Here is an 11110-nt window from a genome sequence, read left to right on the forward strand (position 1 = left end):
ACTCAAGTGATCTCAACAGGGAGACGTCATCACACTGACCCTTTTATTTGTCAAACAAAGGTTGTTTTTTTTCCCCAATCATGATATTACACAACCACCTATGACATGAGAACACGTGAGCCGACAACACGCCCCCCCGCCATCTTAAGCAGTTCTCATAAGCAAGTAGGCGGCGAGTGACAGTGCGACACCACCCAGCGGGATGAGGACTACCGCAGCACACTTTCGCCATCGCCCAATCCGTCCGCCATCCTCTTCATCATCTTCATCCCGCCTCCCTCGCTTTTTGATGCGACGTCCTCCTCGCCGCTTGGTGAATGCCTCGAGCTCCTCCTGAACAAACATGCAAACACACTCGAGCAAGTTAGTTTAGCATAGTGGCGGGACCAGGACGTTTTTCTTATCGTCACCTGATGTCGCCGTTGCTCCTCTTCCTCAGCCGCCTTCTCCTCTGCTTTCTTCAGCTGGACGCATCACATGCATTCAGAGCTCATTGACACTGTTCTGTGACATCATTGTGTGACACATTCATGTGTGTGTGTGCGTGCGTGGTCACCTCGCTGACTCTCTTCTGTTGTTCTATGCAGTTGTGGTCGCACTCGACAACACACGCAGATGACAGTGCACACGCCAACTCCTATGCAGACACACAATGAAGCTGAGACGATGCGACAAGAGGCTGGCGGAACATAAGGTGTCCATTTTGTACCTTCTTGATCCTCCTGCAGGGACATCGCAGCTTGACCTTCTGGTGACATTCGACCCCACAGGGCCCAGGGTGACACACCTGCTTGCAGCGATGACCGCAGCTCAGCTACGTGCACACGCATACAAAATAAGTATAAAAACAGTCACAGACAAAGACACGACACACACACACACACACGAACAAACAAACATGCGCACACACACATTTTGCAGATGAGTCTTCCATTTTTCTGAAGTGCGGGAAGCCATGTTGCCACCCAATCCCATGCCAACAAGAAGGCATCTCAGTGAGTGGCACGTACCTCTTTGGGACACTGGTTTTTGCACGAGCCCAAAGCTATCTTTGTTTCCTCGTCAGCCATGGTCATCTTCCTGTCACGCAACGATGACATCATAATGTCGATGCGCCCCCACGACGACAAAGCCAATCATTTTGTATGCGCGTGTGCTCACTTGCACTCCACATAGATGGCGCTCATCTTGCAGTGGCAGCGCTGCCGAATCATCTGGTGGCACGGCGGGCAGTCGCCACTGTGACAGGGAAGTGGGCAGGCGTGGGGGCAAAGATGTGGCCGAGGCTTGGAGCAACCCTGCTCGCAGTCATCGCACTAGCGACAAACACACACGACTCACGGTTAATATTTCAATATTCATTGCGGTGTTCCGCCTGGTTTTACATTGGCTTGCACGAGCTGACCAGACAGATCTGCCGCACTCGACACGGCGGGATTGTCACAGCCGCTTTACCTTGTTGCTGTCGTCCAGCAGGTGGCACTCTTTGGCGCACGTGTGGTTACCGCAGCGCAGCGGTCGCCCGCAAGGCCTCTTGCAGGAGAAGCGGTCATGGCGGCTACACGGCAACGCGCTCACCTGGACCCCCGCGGCGACATCGTCATTGTGACATCATAGAGCCACATCGGAGAAGTGCACTGAAGAAACACTCTTACCTCGTGTTCTCCAAAACAGGAGCTGCAAGAGAGAGATAGAGAGGCAATCAAAATCTGCATGCGTCTGTGTGTTGTGTGTGTGTCATACACTTGTATTGGCACTTGACAAGGAGGACACGGCAGGGCCTTGGTCACAAACGCCGGTTCTGCCGGTTGCTCCCACGGCCCGGACAGCTGCGCCTGAGACACACCGACGGGGACGACAACAACCGTTCCACGTGAGACCTATGCCAAGGCGGGACAAAGAACATTCCAGACGAGGACCTGTGCGCTACCTGCTGGGACTTGAGAAGAACGCAGTCGTGGCAGGGCCGCGGGCACGTGTGCGGGCAGCCCGCCAGAGGTTGCAAGCAGGGCTGCGTGCAAGGGGGGCAGGCCCCGGGGTGGCAACGGTGGCGCTCTCGGGCGGCATGGTGGCAGGAAGATGGAGACCTATGATGGGGGTCCGACAACTTTAGAATGAATGCGGACGGTGCAAAAGTGGTAACAGTTGAATTGACGCTTCGATGACACTGCATATTTTTGAACGATATGTCCGCCTCCAAATACAAGCTCAGTCCCGACAAGAGGCGCGCGTACCTGCAGAGCTCCTTGCAGCGAGGAGGCTTGGTGCTCCGCTCACGCCCGCACGGCACCGTCAAGTAGGTGGACCCGCACGAGCATCGGACGTCCACCATCTCCGGACAAGGATAGCAACTTCCTGGCGGTGCGGGAAGACCCATCAGACGCTGAAAGCGCGCACATCAAAGTAAAGGTGCCTTACCTTGGTGGCACACCGACGGACATTTGTGGTTGCGACATCCCAGAGTCCGACCGCAGATCTGGTCACATGGGGGGCAGTTGCCGGGGCAACACTGACAGAGGGGGAGGCGGGTTAGCGGGGGGCTGCGGACGAGCACGGGCCCGGCGACTCACCTTCCTTCGACATGGATGTTTCTGGCAGTTTCTGCTCTTTGAACATTTCGACTCACATAAATACTCTTTGTGACACGCCATCAGCTTTCTGTATTTACCGCAGCGGCATTCTTTCTCCACTTCCTGACGCACACATACACAACGAACGAGTCAAAAAAAGCGCATCGCACACAAGCGTGTGCGTTACCTCTCGGCAGGTGTCACAATTCCCACGGTGACATCTTCTGGAGCATGTGTGCTTCCCGCAAGCTAGGGGGCGCTCACACGTGTCTCCGCACAGCGACACCTCCTCGGTGCACGGCAGGCTGGACTCTGACACAAACAGACATTTATTGGAAAATTTCTAGCCATTTGCAACCACAGTCAGGACCCAGAGTGTGTTTGTGTCTCTCTCACTGGTCTTGCCGCAGGGACACGATCTGCTGAGCGAGCGGGGACACGGCGGGCAACGACCGTCGTGGCACACAAGCTCACAGGTGTGATTCCCACAAGAGAGGGCGGCACCACAAATCTGAAGAACAGGACAAAGGCGCGGTCAGACTTTATGTGGAAGCCTGCTGTTCCTAATAATATGGCCAGTCGTCCACGTACACGTTCGCACTTCCACTTGGGGTCAGCGCAAGGTCTCTCCGCTTTTTGCCGACCGCACACGCACTTCTGAACGCTGAATTTGGGACAGGGGGAACACTCTGACACACAAAGAAAGACGCTGAGCATACAGGAAGTAGAAAGCGACGCCACTGGTTTCTTCACGTGTGCTTACCAGAGTGGCACGGCTGGGAACACTTGTGTTGCCGGCATGGCAATAACTTTCCACACGGTTGCCGGCATAACCAGCCCTGGGGGTAAAAAAAAAAAAATCCGTGAAGCTGCGCAAACGTTTTTTAAAATGTGCGTGTGAGTACCTTGTTGCTACAGCGCCGGGGGAGGGGCTTAGCATTGCCACACAAGCAGGAAACTGACACCATCTTGGGGCAGGGCGGGCACGGACCTGCGGACACAAGGAGTTCGCCAGAGGGAAAACGGGAAGTGTGTTCGCACAAGCGCATTTGTGTGGGCAATTACCGGGATGACACAACAGCAGACATGCGTGTCCACAGGAAGGTTTCAACTCCTTATGACACACGGCGCCACATGAGTGAGGCGCTAACCAGGGATCGGCGGGAGGATCCTCAAGCTTCCCACAGTAACACACGTACCTGAATACAACACACGTGCACAATCACATCCACGACTGGGTTGCTCGTACTGGTAGCTGCTTACCTGGTGGGCGTGGCGGCGTGGGAGTACTCAGCCCGACACTTGGGACTGCGGAAAGGGAAAAGATTGCACTTAAGAACAACATAAACACTGCATGATTGGTAACTTTTGCCTCACCAGGGCCACGGATGTTGCTTGCGGCCAAAGTCTTCGTCCGTGGCCGAGCAGAGCAGGAACACAGAATCCCTGGCCCACTTTTGGATGCACGGAAGATGGAAGAGGGAGTAGCAGCCGGAGCAGCTCCACACCTGGAAGGGGGCCGGGAGATGTTAGCAAAGCGGTGGCATCACACGACCTGACATTAAAAAAGAGCAGCAGTGCCATGGAGCCTTCAAGTCACACATCTATAAAAACAAGCAAAACTAATAAGAAATAAAAATATTCAACTATATACATTACAAAAGAGCAGCAGTGGCATGGAGCCTCTCAAGCCTCAAACCTCTCAAGCATTTTTTACACGTTGGGTTGTTCGAATCTATAATTGCTCCGGTTGCACCCGGCTCAAATGCAAAATATTTCCACACACGACTCTTTGAGCGACCTGGCTTCTCAACAAGCCGGCGTGTTGGACTTCCACTCGCACTTGCTGAAGCCATTTTTATGACAGACCGAATGTTTTCTTCTTCTCCAGCACCGCTGACTGCTGCTCCGTGCTGCTCGCATGTGTATACTGCCCCCTTCAGTTCCAGCAAGAATCGACACAGCTCGCCGAGCGAAAAGTTAAATATTTGGTAGTCGGTACCACAAAAAGCAGGTTGTATTTTTTGCGTGTTGGTACTGTCGGTTCTTTTGACAACACTAGACCTGACCAAAAAGTCTTAGCCCTTCCTCACCGGCTGAGTCCGCTTGACCGAGGCGATGCAGATGAGACAGGTGAGCGCGCCGGACTGGAAGAGTTCGTTGACATACTGGCCCGTTCTTTGCAGGCCTGTGATGTCACCGCCTGGTGAAGACACATGTTTGAGAAACAAATTATCGCAATGTATCGCAAAATTTCAATTGGCAGTTTGACCAAGGTCCATTAGATGTGGCTCACCTGTGTGACTGGTATAAGTAGTGAAGGTGGACTCCAGGACACGAGCGTCATTATGCTCCTTAATGTCGTCATCGTCGTCGTCGTCATCCTCAGAGGAGCAGTTGGTGTGGCGCTCCATCAGTCGCTGCGCAGCGGCCTGGTTGGACTTTCGGATCTCCTCAAACTTGGAAGCGCCTGTCCGCCAGAACACAGAAAGTGTGTCAGCACACTACTAAAGTAAACACAATGTAATGTGATCCTCACCAAGGTGTAGTGGAACCGTCGTCTTGGTACTGTCTGCTCTTCCTACAGCACTTCCAGGCTTTTCTCGCGCTTTTTCTCCTGGATCTTCCTGCTTCCGCCCACGGCCCCTGCCATGAGGTCTCCAGGCTGGCTGCATGGCAGCCACTAGGATCGAAATCTAACCTAATCTCCTACAAAAAAAAATCAGGGTTTAGTTGATCAACATTTTGTTTTTTGTTGTTTGAACGTCCCGTAACGGAATAGAAAAAAAATAACAGTAAAAGTAGTCATGGTTGTTTAGCAAGGTTTTAAATGATGACAGATAACGTTCCAAAAGTTAGCACAAGCTAACTCGCCGGCTAGCGAGGTATCACGAAGACGTGCGGAGGAGGCGCCCAAAAAGCAACATGAACGTCATACTGGAAGTCACAAATGTAAAAAAAAAAAAAAAAAAAAATGCGTCGAGTTACTTAGAGTCGAGCACGTTATAAGAAAGCAATGGCACATGCAAAAAAAAACATTGCAAGCAAGTGTACAAACCTCGGTTCTCTCGCAGTTGCACCAGTGCGGACTTGAGACTCGACGCGCAGCTGCCACGCGCAACACGTCGCGTTGCATGCTGGGACTTGTAGTCTATCTACAGGCGCGTGCCGGAACAAGAGAACTACAAATCCCATCAGTAGAAACAGTAGAAGAGGGACGCTGCAACAGACTATTTATTAATATTGTTTAATTTCATTCGTGATGTCCACATCTTTCCAAGACAAAACATGTGATTGGCATGTTTCTGCTTTAAATCATATTTTGACTATTTAGCGTTGGTGCTTTAGCGCGCGGTTATCAAACGGAGGCACGTTAGCCATTACTTTAATTTGGAGGGCGCGGGGCAATCAAATCATTTGCTGTTAACATTATATGCGTCTACGTGATTCCACCTACGTTGTTAGTTTCTAAGCATTTTATACCGAATGAAGCAAACTAGTTGTCAACTAACTTCGCAGTCATGTTGATTTTGTGTTTGTGTTGCACGTCAGCTTGGGACAATGGAAATTTGTTGAGTTTGGTTCAATTTGGTAAAATTCCGTTATAATGAAACAAGTGATGAATTTTCATGTTGAAACAAACAAAAATAATAATTATTCGAATGGGATTTACACGACACATGGGGCCTTCGGAAGAAATTCTCTCCCTGGATGCCCGGCACAAACGTTTGAGAACAGTACGAATATTCTGGCAGTGATTAATATTTCAATTTTGATGACAGTTTCAATAGCGTGCAGCTATGCTTAATGTGCAGTCGCGCTATCTAGTACTGCTCGTCATTCAGTGGCTGACAGCGCTGGCACATCGCCTGCCTGGGAGGGCAGCTTCTTCTCCAGCTTGCTCACTCGATGTTTGAGCTTGCTGTGCGTGGCCTCGTGCTCGGCCAGCAGTCGCGCGTATCGTGTCTGCAGGCTGTCCAGCGTGCTCGCCATCCGTTCAACTTTCTCCTCCATCTCTTTGGGGTCGGGGCCCTGCGCCGCCACCTACGGAACAAGAGAAGCCGTGACAACTGAGCGGATTCCAGGTAGCTGTGGCACCGAGGGTACCTCCAGGTCCAGCAGGCCGTCCTTCAATAGAATCTGTCTCCCCTTCTCCTCTAACAAGGCCTTAGCGTCGGGGTACTCGGTTAGCGCCTCCATTAGGTCATCTTTGGAAAGGCAGAAGAGGTCGGAGTAACCGATGCTGCGGATGTTTGCTGTTCGCCTGTTTCCGGCTTTGCTGCCTGTTCGCGAGGAAGACGGGCAAAAAGACATCACAAGCTGTACTTGGGTAAAGAAGTTTACGTGCTCTAGCGCGATGAACTTGGTCTCCTTGACTTTTTTTTCTCATGCTCGCCTTTGATGGCCAAGATGCTAATCTCGCCAAAGTAGCTGCCGTCGCTGAGGACAACAAACTGCGTGATGCCGTCATCGGCCACCACGGCGAGCTTGCCCTCTTTGATGATGTACATCTCGCGCCCGATATCGCCCTTCTTGCAGATGTAGTCTCCGGGACTGTAGACCTGCGGCTGAAGCTTCAGCACCAGCTCCACCAGCAGGCCCGCCTCGCAGTCGGCAAAGATACGCACCTGCGCGCCGACATAGAAAGCTTGAAATCAATCTTTGAGGACAAAGGAACTAATGTCAGAGTTTGAGGTTAGGGGTTAGGATTCTAACCTTCTTGAGTGTGTCCAGGTGCACGTTGATGGCAATCTCTGCTCTCAGCTTGTCCGGAAGGTACTTGAGGACTTCCCGTTCGTCCACCGCCTTCTTGTTGGTCCACAGGAAGTCGAACCATTTTATGACGCGCTTCTCCAAGTCCTTGGTAACCTGGGGGACAGCGACAGGGTCACACCGTTGGGTAAAATAAGAGCCGAATCGACTTTGACTTGGTATTCGAGTTATCAGACACAACTTGGAATAGATGCAGAATGTGGTTTGTCAAGTTTCGCCACATCTGGAAATCACCCAGACTGACCTTACGAAAGCTCATGTACTGCTTGATGGCATCGATGCGAGCCTGAAAACTGGCGCGGGCGGCGTTCATGTTGGTAATCATGGAGCCCACGTTACCCACGATGGTGGCAAAAATCAGCACGCCCACCTGCCGTGGAGAGGAAGTAAGTGACGAGGGCTTGCGACGCCGGATGTGGTGAAACCCACCAGGAAATCGGTGACCACAAAGAAGTACTCAGAGTTCTCCACGGGGGGCGGAGTCTCTCCAATGGTGGTAAGCGTCAGCGTGGACCAGTACATACTATAGGCGTACTTCCTCACCAGGCGCCCGAACTCCGGATTTGTCGGGTCAGGGTACACGAATCTGTCCGAGCCAAAACCTGAAGAGGGCACAGGAGGAATGTTAAGTAAGCAATATCCATCAAATTAGAATCCAAAATCTAGGAAAGCCCACCAATGGCTTTAGAGAAAGAATAGTAGAGGCAAGCGTTCCAGTGGATGATGATGACGATGTACATGACCAAGTTGGAGATCCGCAACGCGTTGGGGTAGTTGGTTCTGGTCTCGGTTCTCTGGAAGAACTCCAGCATCCTAAAAAGAGGAGACATGTGTCAAGCTAGTCCCTGGCCCGAAATGCCGATCTCAATGTCACGCTGCTTCTAATTTCCACCTGTTGAACCTCAGCAGCTTGTTGAGGCGGATCTCGGGGTAGTTGAGGCCCAATGTGGCGTACAGAACGTCGGTGGGGACCATGGAGAGCAAATCCAGTCGGAACTGTAAACTCGTCATGTAACGCTGCCGCAGCTTCTGCTCGTCCTTCACCAGAAGACCTTGCTCCAGGTAGCCTGCATGCACACGGTGACCACCACCATAACACCGTGACAATATCCAAAACCGCAGCTGCGTGCACAAACCTGTCCTGGTTCTGAAGACCATGTCGGCCACATATAGCAAGTCGCAGAGAAAGTCCAAGAAGAACCAGAAGCGCAGGTAGTCCATTTGAAGCTCCTCAAAGCACGCCCTGATGTGGTACCACCGCAAAAGCTTCAGACGTTGGAAGCAGAGAACTGGGAAGAATGGGCTGACTTGGACTGGGAATATTACCTTGCGATAATGAAGGTCCAGTTGTACATGACGGGAAGCGTGATGATGAGGAGCCAGTGGTAATATGTGTTCCCCGCCGGATCCACCACTGCGATCTCTTTTGGACTAAGGACAATGCACATACATCTAGTTCATCTTCCAGAAGTGGGAGTAAGTCACTTACAAAGTATGTCAGGTGAGTTTCAAGAGTGGTGCAGCAAAATTTCAAGCTACAACTTTCCCACTTGGCCTTCAATGTGAGCAAACGACACTTCCGAGGAGATTGTGCCGAGGAGTGGCGAGAGATGTTAAGTCACATGACTTCATCGTCACAATCAACCTACACTGCCTCCTTCTTCTCCTCTTCCTTGGCTTTCTTCTTTTCCTCCCCTTCTTCCTCCTTCACTTTCTTCCTCCCTTCCTTGCTGTGAAGGAAGCAAACAGAAGTAAAGGAGGCAAAAATCAGCATCCCACTGGAGAACAACAAAAACGCCGGACAAAAGTGTCTTGGAGACGTCCCATTCGGTCTGCATCGTATCGCCACATTCAGGACGAAAACAAGCATATTTGATCAGAAAATCAATTTTGCTTCCAATCAGTCCTTACCAGGGCATTATGAAGAGAATTGTGGTTACTATTTTAATTGTTAACTACCAAACGAACCATTTGTCTTACATTTTCTTGTCTTTCTTCTCCTTCTTCTTCTTTTTCTTCTTCTTCTCTTCCCTACAAGACAACAAAAAAAGTGCAGTGGCGAGCATATTGAGTGACCTGAATGCGTGAGTGTCAGTGTGTTACTTGTCTTTGTTGTTGCTGTTGTTGACATTGAAGAGACATCCTGCACACCTGAAACACATGACCGCTCTCACACACAATGCAGAAGCAGAGATGACAAAAGTACTCACACTCTGTACTTAAGTACAAATACTATTACGTGTGCAAAAAAATAAAATAAAAATTGGCACGTCATTCAACTTCTTACAATAAAAAAGTACAAACCGAGAAACAAACTTAAGTACAAAAGAAAAATATTTATTGTACTTGCTAAATTCAAACATAGGTGAAACTGAAAAATCTACAAAGGTCCATTCGTGAAGTAATTGTACTTTATTACGTCCCACCACTGCGCTTGTGGCTCACCTGGGGTCATCCATATCGTCCAGAAGTGGGGCGGCTGCGTCAACCGGCGTAACCTGGGCCATGGGGTGCTCTCTTCCCTTCTGGCGCGCAGGAACACACACGCATACGAATACACTCACACAATACGCACAAAGTGTCTTTTGCATTGCAATTTGCAGCCATTGCATCACTCACCTGTCAGGTAATATTCACTTGCCCCCGGGTTACGCCGTCTACATCCAAGCCATTGCCATGGAAACACAACTGCGCGACCCCCAAGACAACCTTGAAATCCACCAGAAGAAAGAAAAACTTTCCCCCGACCAAGCAGAAGCGTTCAGTCGCAGATAAAGCGATTAGCGGACGGATGATCGGGCGCGACTCACGCTCACGCGCACGCGTAGCTAACCTTGGCATAAACATTTGGAAAGCTGCAACTTTTGTCTTCAACTGAACAAACTTTGCACTTGGAATAACACCAGTGGACAACAGGGAAGAAGAAAGGATGTGTAGAAAAAGTGAAGGAGAAGAATGACCTATGCTCATTTAGATGAGTCAGCACACACAAACACACACACACACACACACACACACACACACACACACACACACACACACACACACACACACACACACACACGGGCAGCTTTGACAAGCTTAAATGTGCGTTGTGTGAGGCGGTACGGTGCAGTATATATAGTGACCGCTGAAGTAGCGCTGAAGATAAGGGTCGCTATTTCCCCGCTTCCTAAACGCTAGCTAGGGAACTATATTTGGGAGCCGTGGCCAAGTAGTTATATCGTCGTCACCCGCCACCGGGGGTTGCTGGTTCAAGACCATCCACCCGGAAACAGGCTGCAATGTCGAGCAAGACCGATACTCCAAACGGCTACCTGGACACGTAAGCAGCTAGTGGGTCCCACAACCAGACTGTACCGTGTGCACACGCGTACATGGCCCCCAAAAAAGGACTATTTTCATTTTATTTCGAAGACGAATGGATATTGTACTCAGAAAAATAGTTTTGGAACATTATTTTTGTGAGTAGTTGTTGATTTGGCTTTTGGAGACAACAAGGAATGGAAACATCACAAATATTGAAAATACAAAATCAAAACAATCGTCTGCGTTGGCCGGGAATCGAACCCGGGTCAACTGCTTGGAAGGCAGCTATGCTCACCACTATACCACCAACGCATGTGACGGTGCAAGGAACAACAGTGTTATTTAAAGATTTTCCAATTCCCTTGTTCCGATTTACAAGCGTTATGTATGAACTGTATTACATGTCTAAACTATTCTCCTCCCTTCTTTGTTGTCTACTCAACATAAAGGAGTCGTCG

The 11110-nt window shown here is 50.4% G+C and overlaps 2 protein-coding genes and 1 non-coding gene across 3 annotated transcripts; all 3 read right to left on the reverse strand.

The window, feature by feature from the left end:
- Window positions 1–29: 29 nt before the first annotated feature.
- Window positions 30–5718, reverse strand: nfxl1 (nuclear transcription factor, X-box binding-like 1). The gene is made up of 25 exons (XM_037262634.1): window positions 5629–5718; window positions 5110–5279; window positions 4867–5040; window positions 4664–4773; window positions 3948–4078; window positions 3834–3878; window positions 3636–3769; window positions 3476–3561; window positions 3334–3409; window positions 3162–3259; window positions 2967–3081; window positions 2758–2882; window positions 2571–2693; window positions 2419–2509; window positions 2235–2355; window positions 1931–2087; window positions 1744–1835; window positions 1656–1677; window positions 1456–1578; window positions 1162–1316; window positions 1011–1080; window positions 710–814; window positions 557–637; window positions 411–464; window positions 30–333 (listed from the first exon to the last, which is right to left on the reverse strand). The coding sequence occupies exons 2-25, from the start codon at window positions 5243–5245 to the stop codon at window positions 145–147; spliced, it is 2613 nt and encodes an 870-aa protein (XP_037118529.1). The 5' UTR covers window positions 5246–5279; window positions 5629–5718; the 3' UTR covers window positions 30–144.
- Window positions 5719–5801: 83 nt separating this feature from the next.
- On the reverse strand, window positions 5802–10343 carry cnga1b (cyclic nucleotide gated channel subunit alpha 1b). The gene is given in 14 exon segments (XM_037262802.1): window positions 5802–6614; window positions 6678–6853; window positions 6967–7198; window positions 7287–7439; window positions 7588–7713; window positions 7773–7945; window positions 8020–8156; window positions 8236–8410; window positions 8480–8586; window positions 8670–8774; window positions 8993–9073; window positions 9312–9374; window positions 9447–9494; window positions 9789–10343. Coding segments are annotated over 14 exon segments (1950 nt in total). The 5' UTR covers window positions 9956–10343; the 3' UTR covers window positions 5802–6407.
- Window positions 10344–10892: 549 nt separating this feature from the next.
- Window positions 10893–10964, reverse strand: trnag-ucc. Its single transcript has one exon. It is a non-coding gene; the product is annotated as a tRNA-Gly (tRNA).
- Between the last annotated feature and the right edge of the window lie 146 nt (window positions 10965–11110).

Source organism: Syngnathus acus, chromosome 10 (genome assembly GCF_901709675.1).
Source record: "Syngnathus acus chromosome 10, fSynAcu1.2, whole genome shotgun sequence".
Taxonomy (NCBI): Eukaryota; Metazoa; Chordata; class Actinopteri; order Syngnathiformes; family Syngnathidae; genus Syngnathus; species Syngnathus acus.

What these genes read in the sequence shown, in the direction of transcription:
- nfxl1 (XM_037262634.1), bottom strand. Translation starts at nt 5,245, where the DNA reads ATGCAGCCAGCCTGGAGACCTCATGGCAGGGGCCGTGGGCGGAAGCAG. An exon ending in CCCGGCGCTGTAGCAACAAG is followed by an intron (nt 3,410 to 3,475) that starts GTACTCACACGC and finishes TTTTACCCCCAG; the next exon opens with GGCTGGTTATGCCGGCAACC. An exon ending in TCCGTCGGTGTGCCACCAAG is followed by an intron (nt 2,356 to 2,418) that starts GTAAGGCACCTT and finishes CCGCACCGCCAG; the next exon opens with GAAGTTGCTATCCTTGTCCG.